General features: G+C 38.8%; 1 protein-coding gene across 1 annotated transcript in view; it reads right to left on the bottom strand.

Annotated features, from left to right (window-relative positions):
- Positions 1–2,381: 2,381 nt before the first annotated feature.
- The window catches only part of LOC134536445 (uncharacterized), a 15,282-nt gene continuing 841 nt past the window's right edge, over positions 2,382–16,822 (bottom strand). The window contains exon 2 of the mRNA XM_063376160.1: positions 2,382–3,082. Coding sequence (XP_063232230.1) covers positions 2,382–3,082 — 701 coding nt within the window. The remainder of the gene's footprint in view (positions 3,083–16,822) is intronic.

The raw sequence follows: 16,822 nt of genomic DNA, 5'->3' as shown, positions 1-16,822 counted from the left end.
ACACCGAGTGGTATGGAAGAATGGCGATGCCTTTCAATGTATTATCAAAAAGTATGTTGATAACTTGAAATGCCACTACAACAGAAAAGCTACCACTGTGGTTTTTGATGGCTACCCCGAAGACCTGCGTTCCAAAAGCATCAAATCTGCAGAGCGGCTCCACAGAATGAAGAGGCACATTGCTCCCGAGGTCATCTTCACGTTAATATAAATATACTAATTTTGTATACTATATTATTGTTATCCTGTTTGTGACCAAATTCTGTACCTGAAGTTAAAACAACCATTGTAATTAATGTTGACATTTGGGGCAGTTGGCTAATTTTTAATTTTTGAATAAGACACCGTCTAAAACCTGTAGTTAAAACCAACCATTTACACTGAATTGAAAATTGGTCAAACTTTCAGCTGGTGTAGTTTGGTAACGAATTGTCCAAAAAAAATTGTTCTTGGTACCATTCAACGCAGAGCTTAATGCTCTATAACTCTTATGAAATGTACTTTTCAAATATTTTGTTTAGTGTGGGAGATAAAAGCAAAAAACCGTAAAAACTCCCCTTTTGGGGGTACATTTTCACTCCCCACCACTTTTCCACAACTCCCCTGAGAGGGAAAACTTAGGAGAGTCATATTGGGTCACAAATGAAGCCATTGAAACAAAAAAACCTTTTGTAGGAATTATTTCCGAATTGGATGTTTAACGCTACTGGCCTATAATGGTAAAGCAGTTATTCTGTCCCGTTTTAAATTAATATTCAGTGGACACTAGGTACACCATATGCTTGTATCAATACATTCTGAATATTGGCATCATCTAAGAATATTTAATTAAAGGTGTGCAACATTAAGAGTTCTCCTGTCCTGATATTCAAATGAATTTACTTAATAGTGGGTAATGAGTGGGATAATGACATCTTTGTTAAATTGTTTACTCAAGGCTCAGCCTCACTTAAATATTTGATTATAGCTTGTTTTGATTATTGCAGTTGTTTGTTAGCACATATTAAGAAAATGTAACTATAGCTATAGATAGTTGGCAAAATATATTATCTCACACTACAAATATTAATCTTCAACCACCGTCATGCAATTATGATGCAATTAGTCAAACATATTTTTAATTATAAATACATATTTGCCTTTTCTACAGCTCTAGATAACTTGATATCTGGGGACTAAATTTGAAGGTGTTTGTGATTTATGTACTCTGTGCAGTGGGAAAATGCAACAAATTGCCTTTAAAATGAATTCTACGAGGCGAAAACTGAAAAGTGAACACTTTTGTGATGCCGAGCCTTAAGTAAATTTGTTATAAAAAAAAAGTTAAAATTTCTGCTAGTAGTACCTACATTCTATTTTTATGTACGAAATATGCTTAAATAGCACCATTTTGCTCCTTAGAATACACTTATAATGATACTCTCCTTTGCCCCCCCCCCCCCCCCCCCAAATTAAATATTTGCTTCCTACGCACCTGATCACCGAAAAGCCTAGTCTTAAGATGTACACAACACTTATTAAAATTAATTTTCATTAAAGTGTCCAAACCAATATGCAAGTGTGCTACCACGCAAACTTGTCCTCGAGCGCTATTGCTGCCAATCTGTGTTTTCGGCAAGAAATTCGATAGAACACATCAAATGGTCGCGCTGGAGGTTCAAAACAGTTGCAAACATGGAAACGAAAAACACGCACATGAGTATTACAGTTATCAGATTTTACTTTAGCTCTGAGCGCTACCTTTTTTTTTTAATTATAGCTACTTCTTTAGGCGCATCACGAAAAAATGAGTGAATTTTTACGATGCTCGCGCAACATGCAACGAACTTTTCACTGGATGAGGAAAAAAAAGGCTACCTACACAATTATATAAGTGCTTTTAAATACTTTAGTGATTGATATCGTATACTGGTCTATTATCATTAACGATATATTTTTATTTTAAATATTAGTGATAGAATTGGGGTTTATAAACCTTTTCAGGTGTATTTATATAAGTGAGGTTATGTTCCCCTATGTATAATTTATTTGCATTATAAATTATTAAATAAGTAAAATTAATAAATTAGAATTATAATTTCAGCATATTTACCAACTGTATTTATTTATAAAATAATCACTCCAGTTCTTTTATTATTTTATTTCTATTAATTATTTGCAATCAAAAACTAAAGTTTTTTTTACTACGCCTAGTAAGTATAATTTCTGACGCGCGTGCACCCATTTTATTTAGTTCAACATTTCAGTTGTGCTGATGTCATTGCACTCGGCTAAAACTGACTGCTCTAAATAAGTTTGACTAAAAGAAATGATTGTCACATGCAAAGCTTATTTATTGAGGGTTCGCGAAGAGCCGGCGGTGACGCAGGAGCGGGAAGCTGCTAGCTGGCGGGTGGCGAGCCGGCGGGGTCCTCCTCGTAGAGGGAGAGGTCTCCCCGGGAGGGGAAGGGCGGCGGCAGCGAGCCCAGCAGCTCGCGGGTCACGGCCTTGGGCTGCGGCGTCGGCGACGGCGCGCGGGGTCGGTCCTTCAGGGCGCGACCCGCCGGCAGCGACGGCGGTCGCTCGTTCATCTCGGTCCACAGCCCGCGGGCCGAGTCGTCGTCTCCCTCCCGGGGCGCCGGGGCTGCGACCAGAGACCCGCACGTCGTGGCGCCCGACGGCGCCAGTCCGCACGCCTTGGCCGGACAGCACGTCGCGGCGTTTGGCGTCACGGCAACACCGCACGTCGCGGCGTTTGACGACGCGGCAGCACCGCACGTCGCGGCGTTCGACGACGCGGCAGCACCGCACGTCGCGGCGTTTGACGTCGCGGCAGCACCGCACGTCGCGGCGTTCGACGTCACAGCAGCACCGCACGTCGCGGCAGCACCGCACGTCGCGGCGTTCGACGTCGCGGCAACACCGCACGTCGCGGCGTTTGACGACGCGGCAACACCGCACGTCGCGGCGTTCGACGTCACAGCTTCGCTCGGCGGCGGGGGCTGCTCTTCTGCTTGCGGCTCGGCCGACGATGCGCGGTCTTCGACGGCCACCGCTTCGTCCTCCGGGGACTGCTGGTTCTCGCGCACGGTACTCATGCTCGCTGCCGAAATCACGGATAGCGTCTAACTGTTCCGCGTAGATTCTTCCCTACTTTCCGCACACCCACCGGTTTGTTCGTTCCACGAAACTAAGAAATGTAGCTCTTAATTTGAAAAAATAAATTTTCAACTGTAGAATTTAACGAAGAAAATTTTTTTCGAAAGATTTATGTTAGAACTAGTTAAATTATGTCGCTATGTTACAAACAATTTCGTGTCAACAATTGTTGTCATGGAACAATTGCGTGATTTCTCTCTTCAAGAAACATGTTGTTTTGATATGTTTTTTGGTTGCATGGTGGTAAGAAGTTAGGGGAGTGCGAGTGTTTGATCTTTACATGTTAAATTATTAACATGTAAAGATCAAAATTATTAAGTCAAAATGAGAACTACCATGCATCCCCCTTTCTCATCTAAAGGTTAAAGTTTTTTTTTAATAAAGTTGCTGAAACCTCTTTGTTAAAAGAAAGGAAGAAAGATATATACAGAGAGAAAGAAAGAGAGAATGTGTGTAAGTTTGTTTGTAAGGATTAAAAAATTTATTTCACTGCCACAAAGCTACAGTATTCCAGATGGGCATATAATAGGTCTTATTTTTAAAAATACAGAGAAAGAGAGAGAAAATGGAAGGAAAACGTGACACAGAAAAAGAGGAAAAAAATTAAGAGGGAGGAAAAAGATACAAAGAAAGAAAAATAGGAAGAAAGAGAGATTGCAATGAAAACCAGAGGAATACCACTATTAGACTGCATTCTTGGGTTTCGTTAATATACTTGTCACAGATGTAAGAATATAACTACGTCACATCGGCACTGCCGTTATCTTTGTCCCTTATCGGCACAGTATTGGTGAAACTTATTTAAATCAGGTGGCCGGATACAACTGATTTTTTTACTCCCTAAATCCGACCCAGAATAAATTGGCTAAATGATAAATATAGGGACTTGCAGGTTAAAATAGCACTATACAAAAGAGGAGAATAGACCCTCTTTGGGGAGCTTGCGAAACACCCCCCCCCCCCCCCTTCCTGAGGAAGTTGTGACTCCACCCCCCCCCCCCCTCCTGAGGAAGTTGTGACTCCAACCCCCCCCCCCCCCTCCTGAGGAAGTTGTGACTCCACCCCCACCCCCCCCCCCTGGGGAGCTTGCACAGCCGGATATTTTTCGAAGAAAAAGGGGACATATTTTCTTGAAAAGGAAAAATTTTCTTTCGAAAAGAGAAATTTTGGTGCAAAATGAGGTCTCTTGAGGTGTTTTTACCGCTGGAAGTGACGTAATCCAAGATGGCAACCGGAAGTGACGTAATCCAAAATGGCCGCTGTGGCTCCTTGGCTCTCCAACCATCAGCCGGTGTCCCTATACCTACTATATACACCTACTTGCGATCTCATTTTATTTAGTGATAGTGGGATCGAAGTGTTGCGAGAAAAGCCAGATTAAAAGGTCTGGGGAAAAAAAACTGCCGAAACTACACAGATTTTTCATGTGTTGTTTGTTACCTGAAATCTTACAGACAGTCGCATTCTGAGAGCCATGAAAGTTCGGGAACCAGATTTTATTGTGGCAGCCAAGGAAGAAAAAAAAAACTAAAGTAATAACCAGCGGACTGATGATTATTTATTCAAAGTAAAATTATATTCTATGTAATGTGTAACAAAATATGTAATGGGATCATAAACATGTAACGTCTGTGTGTGCGGGTGTGTGCGTGTGTGTGTGTGTGTGTGTATTGTCGTATTAAGAAAATTTTAGGGCTATTGAATTTATTTCTTTTATTTTCCACAAGTCATGTTTGTATACGTTAACAATTATGATTTTACTGTATTTTTGTTAGGATACAAACAGATTACAAAAGTGTCGTTGACGAGGTATTTTTTTTTTAAATTTCAATTGTCACTTTAATACAAGTAGTTGGAAATGGGGGGTTCAAGCACAGGCGCAGGAGCCAGGAGCCGGCCGCCATCTTGGATGACGTCATTTTTGACCCAAAATTCCTCAAAATTCCTCAAAAATGACTCAAAATGACTCAAAATTTCCCGTTTTCGAGGGAAAAATTCCCGTTTCGAGGGAAAAATTCCCGTTTCGAGGGAAAATTTCCCGTTTTATTCCGTAAAAATCCCAGTGGATAGAATAGTCCTAAAAGTGGCTTAATCATCCCTAACGCAAGCCACTGTTAAGCCGCTATCAGGACTTGACCTTGACCTTTGACCTTGCCAATCTATGCTAATCTATGCCAATCTATGCCAATCTACGCTAATCTATGCTAATCTATGCCAATCTATGCTAATCTATGCCAATCTATGCTAATCCGTATGCTAATCTATGCTAATCTGTATGCTAATCCATGCTAATCTGTATGCCAATCCATGCTAATCCATCCGCCATTTTGTATTTCTAGAAATTTCCACAAACTTCGAATCGTGACGTCACCGTTGCACTTTGTGTCACGGACGCCATCTAGGATTTGAATTTTTTTTTTTTCGAACTTTGAAATTCGATGTAAACATCAACCACCATCTTGTTTTCGTCTGCTGGTGGCCGCCATCTTGTTTTCGTCTGCTGGTGGCAGCCATCTTGTTTTCGTCTGCTGGTGGCCGCCATCTTGTTTTCGTCTGCTGGAGGCAGCCATCTTGTGAGAGTGCGCTCACGCCATGTTAGTTTAATTCTTACCCGCTAGAGTGCAGTAATCATTTATTATTACTGTGACACCCACCATCTTGTCATTTGGCCACCATCTTGAAAATCCATAATTATTTAGCTAGGAATTCGGGAAAGATTCCAAAATTTATTAAATAAATCACCCATTAATTTATTTATTGAATCGCTGGATTCCAGTCCTTTGTTCGATACCTGATCGATGCAATAATGTTTAATTTTATGTAAAATAATAATAATTTCAATAAACCATCTTCAACATTCTTAAAGAGACTTTAAAACCTCTACTACCATCATCCTATAAGCCATCAACACCACCATCTTGGAAAATTCGTAATTATATTGCTAGAGATTCGGGAAAAAGTTACAAATTCATTAAATAAATTTGCAAACAATAAAATGATTAATTAGGTCGACTCAGGCCCTTGACACGATTCGGAATGAAGATGGAAAAAAATAAACATAATATAATAGTGGCAGGTTCGAGAAAGAAAACAACACAAGTTCTTTCACAAAATAAACTTTATTACATAATTTCTACTTTACTACACGAACACTTGCGAAAGCCAGCAATCTTATAATCATGTAACGGTGTCCTGAGACCGAAACGATGGAAACGACGTGTTATAATAAATAAATCTGATAACGCTTATTATGATCACTGGGGCGATTGTGATATTAAAAGTATTTATAATAAACAAGCAAGTGAGATGGTGGTAGAAGAGATTGAGTACACATCGTGGAAAGATCCAAACTTATTGGTTGACCGGCTAAGACTTCTACATGGCTCGCTTTGTGCAGGAAACTATTCGTGCATAAAAGAAATATCCTTCATACTCGAAGAACTGAGGAAAGCTGGCTACATACAATAATGGCTTATTTTACTTCTATTTGTATAATCTTAAGAAATAAATTAAATATTAAAAGTAAAAATTTAATGTTTTTATTTCTTTCATTCTGATTTCTAACTAAGACTTAGTTCTCGTAACTTGTGTTACCAAATGTGCTGCCTTTTGATGGTGCTTCCAAAATGTGCTTTCTTCTTTTTGTTGATGGTGCTTCCAAATGTGCTGCCTTTTTTGATTGTGCTTCCAAAATGTGTTTCCTTCTTTTGTTGATGGTGCTTCCAAATGTGCTGCCTTTTTTGATTGTGCTTCCAAAATGTGCTGCCTTTTTGATGGTGCTTCCAAAATGTGCTTCCTTTTTGTTGATGGTGCTTCCAAAATGTGCTTCCTTTTTGTTGATTGTGCTTCCGATTGTGCGTGGTTTCTATGATTGTGCTTCCTTTTTCGTTGAATGTGCTTCCAAATGTGCTTCCTTTTTGTGGATTGTGCTTCCAAATGTGCTTCCTTTTTGTGGTTGTGCTTCCAAATGTGCTTCCTTTTTGTGGTTGTGCTTCCAAATGTGCTTCCTTTTTGTGATTGTGCTTCCGATTGTGCTTCCTTTTCTGTGAATGTGCTTCCGAATGTGCTTCCTTTTTGTTGTTTGTGCTTCCGATTGTGCGTTGTTTCTATGATTGTGCTTCCTTTTTCGTTGAATGTGCTTCCAAATGTGCTTCCTTTTTGTGGATTGTGCTTCCAAATGTGCTTCCTTTTTGTGATTGTGCTTCCAAATGTGCTTCCTTTTTGTGATTGTGCTTCCGATTGTGCTTCCTTTTCTATGAATGTGCTTCCGATTGTGCTTCCTTTTTGTTGATGGTGTTTACAAATGTGCTGTCTTTTCGTTGATGGTGCTTCCTTTTTGTTGATTGCGCATAGTAAAATATGTAGTGACTGAATATTTACTAGTTCAAAACCTCTTGGTGTTACTAAAATATTTTTCAAGGTCGCTTGGTCCTTTAGTATGTATTAAGATTTCATGATGGTCTAAATGACTGTAATTATCTAAAGACGAAGAAGGTCCTGCGGTTCTGAAAATTCTAACCTATACGTCTGATATTGTCATGACTCGGTCTGATGGTCCATAGACAATTGGCCTGTATGTGTGGCTTTGTACATGAACGATTTATAGGTTATTCAGATTATCGAATAATTAGACTTTCATGTAAGGCATAGCGGTACTGTATTTTAATTCTATGGTCAGGTATATTGTCTTGAGTTGTTTTTCGTAGAGTGAATGATTAATAAATTCCACGAAAGGTAATGGAAAATAAAATATATTTAATATTTAGTTACACCTGTCACTGGTCAAGCAGTGCGTTCATTACTTCTGGAACTATTAAGCAAAGTATAATGTTATTTATATCAATTTTCTCTTTATTATGTATTTCAGAGTATATTATACTCTATGTAACTTGGATGTCCAGGTCCGATCTCAAGACACAATGCGAACATGTTTAGGGTTTGGATGGTTGATCACCTCGTTCGAATATTGGAGGCCGCCAGCAAGGCGGGGGACAACAGCGGAAGCAACGGTACACGTGACTGGACTGGAGGGAGGTCCTAGCGGTATAAATTGAGGTCAACACCCTAGACACAGCAGTCAACACATAGTCGTGTGGGTATAGAGCTAATATTAGTTTTATTAAATATCATTCTTACATATGTACTTTCATGGTTTTTGTGCCTACAGTGTCCATAAAGTATATAATATATTTACGTACCTGGTTCTTCAACTTAACAAGTACTTACATTTTACATTTTTAAATTCGAATTTGTTAAAGAACAATGGCTGAAATGATGTGTGTTATAAACTATAAGTCCTTCTATAACTGGTGTGATTTATAAGACTGTTATATTTTGAGGATAGTATGACCAATAGGATGATAATATGATGTGACATTGACTTGATACTTCGCTTGAATGAAATTTAAATGATACCTTGAGATGAAAGCTGCAAGTGCGTGCATTGCGTGTTCATTTCATTTGATGAATTTGTTTCCAAATGCGTTACCTTATTTTGGTGCGCTTCTTCTTTCAATGGTGTTTTGACTCGAGTATTATAGTAATTGGTTCTTGATTTGACTAGAGTATTATTCCAACCGGTGCGTGTATATAAGCGAGTCCTGGACAGCAGGTCGCTCAGTTTGTTACTGACGTCGTCGGTGTAAGGATCACCTAGTTTGATTCTACTGGTGCATACGTCGTGTAATTGCCTGTTCTTGAGACTTCGATGGCATCTTTACCATCTAAAACGTCGAACTTGATGGACGACGCACCATCGTCTACGGGAACCCTGACGTCAGCTACGGTGGAGAAGGTGCAGATCCCGTCGGCAAAGACGACGTCATCAAAAGAGGAGATTTCAACAGTCGCGATACCGTCAGCAGGAGAGACTTTAATGCCGTTGGTGCTGACTACGCAGGAAAACTCGTCGAACTTCGTTTCGCCCTCGATGGAAACTTCAATGACTGGTGATTCAACACCGACTAACGAACATCGGTGCTGTTACTGTGACAAGATTTTCACAAACAGCAGCAATACTCGACGACACGAGAGGAGAGAATGCGCTAAGAACCCTTATCGTAAAATGTTTGTTTGTGAGAAATGTCACAAGCAATTTGCAAGACAAGATAATATGAAAACGCACATGAAGACATGCAAAGGACCTGCTGTGCGGCAGAAAGTAAAGGTTTCGGTGCAGCAACGATGTATTGATGTTCATATGAGTATGCCTGGAGATGGTGTAACTGCTGCAACAACATCATCTGGTTCGGGTCTGAAAGGATCGTCTTCATCACCACGGTATCCTTGAAGCTACTGTGATATGTCGTTCGCATTTTCTCATGATGCACGAAGACATGAGCGGAGTAAATGCAAGAAGAATCCATCTCGTATAAAGTTTCGCTGTGATGGGTGTCATGAATGGTTTACACGTATTGACAGTTTGCGACGACATGTGAAAAAATGCAACGGTAAAGTCCGTGTGTCTACTGAAGAACTACCTGTAGAAACTTCGACTCCTCGCTTTAGATTGGAGACTCGTAAGAGAACAAGCAAGAAAACCGATGTGCAGCAACCGATTGGTATGACGTCTGAACATGAAAATAAACCTAAGACTGTGTTCGGCTCATTACAAGTGAATGATAATGGGTTCTACTTGGCGCAGTCTGCATTTCGTGGGACATTGAAAGACTACTATTATCCAAATACGTTAGGTGAGTCGAAAGACATTTGTAATTTTCTTGATGATATCAAAGAGAACATAATCAATCAGCTTACTGATGATGTAGCAACAAACGGTTCATTAAAATACAACTTGTGGTTGGACTGTATATATGGAAAGCCGTATCCATTCGAAGACGAAGTGAAGAAGTGTGCATTCAAGACATCGGCTGCAGTAATTTACAGTTCTAACGATGTGAAGCATACTGTTAAAAACGGTATCCAGAAACTCTGTCAAGAAGAGGAGGACTATGTCTGTAAAGGTTCTGGCTGGACTCTTTCTAGTATAAGCCGATTGGAGCTAAGAATTAGTCATTTCACGCCGCTGCGGACCTAAATGATTATAAGATTGCTGGCTTTCGCAAGTGTTCGTGTAGTAAAGTAGAAATTATGTAATAAAGTTTATTTTGTGAAAGAACTTGTGTTGTTTTCTTTCTCGAACCTGCCACTATTATATTATGTTTATTTTTTTCCATCTTCATTCCGAATCGTGTCAAGGGCCTGAGTCGACCTAATTAATCATTTTATTGTTTGCAAATTTATTTAATGAATTTGTAACTTTTTCCCGAATCTCTAGCAATATAATTACGAATTTTCCAAGATGGTGGTGTTGATGGCTTATAGGATGATGGTAGTAGAGGTTTTAAAGTCTCTTTAAGAATGTTGAAGATGGTTTATTGAAATTATTATTATTTTACATAAAATTAAACATTATTGCATCGATCAGGTATCGAACAAAGGACTGGAATCCAGCGATTCAATAAATAAATTAATGGGTGATTTATTTAATAAATTTTGGAATCTTTCCCGAATTCCTAGCTAAATAATTATGGATTTTCAAGATGGTGGCCAAATGACAAGATGGTGGGTGTCACAGTAATAATAAATGATTACTGCACTCTAGCGGGTAAGAATTAAACTAACATGGCGTGAGCGCACTCTCACAAGATGGCTGCCTCCAGCAGACGAAAACAAGATGGCGGCCACCAGCAGACGAAAACAAGATGGCTGCCACCAGCAGACGAAAACAATATGGCGGCCACCAGCAGACGAAAACAAGATGGTGGTTGATGTTTACATCGAATTTCAAAGTTCGAAAAAAAAAAATTCAAATCCAAGATGGCGTCCGTGACACAAAGTGCAACGGTGACGTCACGATTCGAAGTTTGTGGAAATTTCTAGAAATACAAAATGGCGGATGGATTAGCATGGATTGGCATACAGATTAGCATGGATTAGCATACAGATTAGCATAGATTAGCATACGGATTAGCATAGATTGGCATAGATTAGCATAGATTGGCATAGATTAGCATAGATTAGCGTAGATTGGCATAGATTGGCATAGATTAGCATAGATTGGCAAGGTCAAAGGTCAAGGTCAAGTCCTGATAGCGGCTTAACAGTGGCTTGCGTTAGGGATGATTAAGCCACTTTTAGGACTTTTCTATCCACTGGGATTTTTACGGAATAAAACGGGAAATTTTCCCTCGAAACGGGAATTTTTCCCTCGAAACGGGAATTTTTCCCTCGAAAACGGGAAATTTTGAGTCATTTTGAGTCATTTTTGAGGAATTTTGAGGAATTTTGGGTCAAAAATGACGTCATCCAAGATGGCGGCCGGCTCCTGGCTCCTGCGCCTGTGCTTGAACCCCCCATTTCCAACTACTAATACACATTCTGTTTTTTTATGTAATAATTATGAAATTTTTATATGCATTGAAGTTTTTAGAAGTTACAATTATGCTTGTACTTATTTCACATTTAATCCCGTAAAATTTTTCTTGTTATAATTATTGTGTGTGTTGTTTATGTTAAATTCCAAATAAATAATTTTCCGTTAGGTTAATATTGTTTTGCGAGTGATTTGTTGCAACATTTTAAAACCAATATTCGGGACTTGTTTCCATGCTATAATAAATCCCCCCACCCCACCCTAACTAAGCTAATCGGTAATATTCCACTAAAAATTAGCGACAATGTTTGGGTGGCGTGTGACGTCATACGCTAGTTATAAACATTCTTACATCTTCGTCCTATATGTTAGTACTACCTATTTCATATTCATTCAAATGTTAAAGTTATTTATTTGTATAAACACAATTGTTACATCCTTTTGTAAACGTTTCTTGTAATGAACATCAAGGTAACGAACGAACATGACTGAGCATTCCGGCCACAAGTACATCAGGCAACGCTGCCCTGTAAACCCCCGTCCACCAATCAGTCGACAGTCGAGCAGATCACGTGACTTACCAACCGCCGACAACTCAGCGCCATTCAAACAAAAACACAGAAAAGGGCGCAGGGGAAGAATGAGGGGCGAGTCCAAGTAGTTTCCCTCAGCCGCGAGAGCGCTGCACTGTACAGCCTGTGAATCTTGAACGTGTTTGCAAGATGCAAACTTTTATCTTAGCTTCTTCAGCAAGTACAAAATTGTTTAAGATATACGCAATGAAGATGTTTCAAAATGCTGCGTCTAAGTTTTTCAACAATTTTGATACGTAAATAGTTTTAATTAAGTGCTGAAAGTTGTTAAAGCTCTACTTGAGAAAAAAAAATGTATTTGCATTGGAATTTAAAACTTAATATATTGCAATTTAAAGCACTATGTAAGAAAAAATTACGTCATAGCATTTCATATACATTATTAATTAAAAACAAGGTTCTTGAAAAAAAATATTGTACCTACTTGTGTCATGCTGGAGTTTCTGTAAATCATGATCCAATTTAATTATAAAGTTCAAAAATGCATTAAATATAATTTTAATTTTTTGCTCTTTGTTACAGAAACTCACATTTTTAATGTGAGGAACAATTTTATGAAATAAGAGCTTAATCTGAGCACTTTTAATTTAGAGCTCAATACCCCTTAAAACAGCCTTCCACCGGACTTATTTTGAAAAAAAAAAAAGTGTTTTTTAAGCATTCCCCTCGCATAGTTGCAGTAGAATTTCTCTATCGTCAACCGCCAGACGCACCGCGTCTGACGCGTGCGTCAGATGCTGCATGGGAATCCCACCTTCACTGTTTAGTGTGCAATTCCTTTCCCCTTCCAAAAGACGATTTCTGCAATTAGTAATGTCCTTGTTTCGTCGGCACTGTTGTAAGAAAGCCATTTCCTTGCGAATATACACCCGTGGCGCGGTGCACAACAATAGCCTCGAACCCCGGCCGAGTTCTCTGTACCGTCCGCAACATACCAGAGAGATGCCACGCATGCGTAAAAAGGTCGTTGGCTGTTGACTGGAAGAAGGAAGATGAAGATGGCGCAATGTCAGGCTGCCTTTCGCTCCGTGCGCTAGCAGTTCGAGCCGGTTTACTGGCTCGTTTGCCCACTTCTGTTTTAACTGTGGCTGCCTGGGCAGCTGGGCTGGGCTGACGAGTGAAGTCGCCCGCCCCTGGGGGTGCATTCGCCCCTGGTTAATAATAACCCAAGCACCCAACTACAGCATGGTTGATTTTTCAGCCCCTCCAACTCTTCTTACCTGGACCCTTCTTCCCTCTTGTCCAGTAGTTACCTGCTTGCTTAATGCATGATATTTGATCCCCGCATGAACCGGCCCAGGGTTTTCCCTGTGTCTATGCAGGTTTTACCTGGGTCACATTAGCTAGCTTTTAAGCTAGGCGACCAATGGGGCGTCAGTCATGGCGCCAATTGCAGCCATGGCTGGCCAGTAAACCCCAATAGCACACGATGCACGCGCCCTTCTCCCGCATGGTTCAAAACCCGCATGGTAGAGTGTATAGGCTTCGGCCTGAGACACACTTAGGTCCTCCCCTAACCTGGACCCTCCCCTACACACTTAGAATTAACTTAGGCTAGGGGGAAAAAAAGTCAATTTTTGAACCTTAGGCTTCTCGTTAGGTTATATAAATACGATTTTCACATTCTTTTTTGTATATTAATTTCTCCCACTTATAGGTAATATTTACTAAGATTTAATTAAGTAAACGGTTGTTTACATTAGGTCAGCGACATTTTTAAAAACTAAGATTTTTTTAAATATTTGGAATATCGCACTATTATTATTATTTTTTATTCGACCGCGAAGTTGAGCGAGTGAGCAGCGTACTTCGAAAACATTTTGGGACTGATTGCGGGGTAAGTGAATCTTAAATTTTCCAAGAATAAAAGATTAAGTTACCATCAGAGAGAAAAAGCCACAGGTAGTATGTACTACAAAGTTTTTCGATCTTCTTATGTATTATTTATGGGAAATAATGATGTGATATATTCAATTAAAGCAGATGGTAGCAAGTTCGGTGTCTTGCGTTGGCCAACCACTATCATGCCTCAAACCTGTTCAGTGCTTGGTTCAAACTGTGGAAAGTGATTTTGCATAATCTGAAAAGTGACGAAAAACTGACTTTCCAGAAAGTAAGGGATCAATACGTGACTGCAGATAGTCACTAACCGTGAATCACAATTACAAGAATATTTAAAGCACATTTCCTGGCACCATTCAGCTACAAAAAAAAATTTAAAAAAAAAATTATGCCTATACTACCTTAACTTTACAAATAAAAAAACTCAAATTTTCAAGTTGTTACTCCAAACAAATTCTTTATCTGCATTAAATACATTACGGCAACAGTGAAAACACGCATAATGACCGGATCTAAGAGAAGCTTTGTCCAGCAGTTCAGGCTGAGCAAATAGTCGTTAACGAAAAAGCACTGTTTTAGCTCATATGAATTCAGCACCGATAGACGAATAAGATGAAGTTTATTTAAAGAATTTGTTAAGAATCAGAATCTCTCAATACAATTATTGTTAATTTCCTCAAATTACTAACAGTTCCAAAGAAAGTAGGAGGACCACACAATGTCATGAAATAGTTACTATTGCGGAGTTCAAACATGTATTAGTTTAACTGTTCGAAATAAACAGGCATTATTATACCGGAAAAAAATCGATTAAACATATTACAATACTCATTTTGGATAATTTTTTTTTAAAAGTGATCTGAAATATTACTGTCCCTTCGATGCTTGGCTGAGTGGTGTAAGCCTACTATGTGAACCTCCATTCTCTTATTTCCAGACACTTTCCTGATTGTATTGAAACCTTCAATCATAGCCCAGTTAACTTAGTCGCTAATGTGGTCACTAAAAAACACCATGGACAGCAATCACCATATGTGCTTAATATTTTCCAGTGCCTTAGGCCACTGAAAAATGTATGAAGTGTCGGTTTTTTTTTTGCAGCAGCAATAACTAGTGATGCCTTGCGGAACTAACCTTTTATTAAAAAAACAAGCTACTTTTTTGTCAATATTAAGACCGTTAAGGCAATGGCTTAATGTGTGTCCGACAGACACTTGATCTCTGATTGGTCCACGTGACCCTCTGATTTCATGTGTGGTGTGGGCGATGTTTCAAATCTCCCTGGAAAAAAAAATTAGTCAACTCAAACTTTTCTCTCAAATATGTGTCCTTTGGTAGCATAGAAGAAGAGCACCCATGGTATTTGCTGTTTCATGTTCCCGTTTCTAAAAGGTAGACAGAAAATGACGGACTATGTGGTACGAACTGGAACCAAAGGAGACCGAAACGAAATATTGATTAAGGCTACCCGTTTGCGAACGGCGCTTTTCAAAGGCCGAACACATAAATTTATATTTTGGCTGTGATTAGAATTCATTTATAAGCATTTGCTTTTGCCTAACCGAATAACTTATTATTATTTAACTCCCACAACATTCACAACTTAAAATTTAAAACAGCTGCCTACTCATGACTTACAATGTATGATAATAATAAACACAAACAATCGAAAAACAATTTGGCGCATATATTTACTGCGCTCTGGTGATATCAGACACGCGCTTAAGAAAAGGTAGGCAAAATGTAAACAATGTCAGGAAATGAGGAGAAGCTGATTAAATTGTCTGCGACAGTCGGGTAAATAAAAATTTCACAATATGACCGTCAAACAGTCATATGTAAAACTAAGTTACGCGCAGTCACTGTGGCGGTTAGGGCACGGGAGAAAATTCAGGCGCGAAAAAAAAAATTAATATTAATAAAAAACATTACTCTTTGGATTCACAAAGCTAAACGCAATTGTTTAAAGTATCAAATAAGCTGTAGTGAAAACAATCTGAGAAAAAAAAAATCAAAGTGGGTAACTGCGGTAATAAAAACAGCTGACATGAAGCTTACAACCAAATAAATGAATTAAATTAACAATAAATTGAGCTTATAAAAATTTACATATATATATATAACATTATTTTATCCTTAAGGTCACTAGTAAACGAACTATTCTTGCTCTATATAGTTTCTGTAAATCAGCAAAGGTAACAAAAACAACCAAGCTCTGTAAACACTCTGGCTCTCCTCATAGTGAACTGGTTAAGAGCTAAGGCCCTGATGGGTAAACAAATAATAAGGCTTTAATAATAGCAGTCTGTCCAGAGGTGGAGCTTGTGTGCATCACTCTAATTTTGCTATGTACATACATATACGGGGTACCGTAACCTGTATAAATGGATCGTATATAAAGTGGCTTAAAGTATTATATCTCGCTTAAGGCATTATGACCTATTTGAGGGTACAAGGGGGAAAAAAAAATTTAGGTTTATTTTCCTGTTTTTTTTTTTTTTTCATCAATCACCTTCGTGAATAATGTCCAGTGGAACAAACAAGTTATTTAACTAACCACATGTTACCAAGTATTACATAAGTAAAATGGCCGTTTATCGTTTTAGTAGAGATTCTTTTAAAAACCGTTAGGTAGTAATCTTGAATTAGGAAATTCTGGCCAACTTAGTCATTATTTAAAACTGAAAGAAAATACAAACTAGACAAACTGTCAGTTAAACTTGTATGCTTATTTTAGTCAATAACTTTGAAATTATTTTTGATGCAATAAATTATTCTAGTTAAACCCCGGTCGCCATAGCCCAAATGGACTGTTATCTAGTTTCAAGTTACGTCCAGAAATTTTGTATGTGTTGTACGTAGTTGCACGGACTAC

Source organism: Bacillus rossius, chromosome 11 (assembly GCF_032445375.1).
Source record: "Bacillus rossius redtenbacheri isolate Brsri chromosome 11, Brsri_v3, whole genome shotgun sequence".
In the NCBI taxonomy this organism is placed as follows: domain Eukaryota; kingdom Metazoa; phylum Arthropoda; class Insecta; order Phasmatodea; family Bacillidae; genus Bacillus; species Bacillus rossius.
This window is presented reverse-complemented; position numbering and strand designations above follow the sequence as displayed.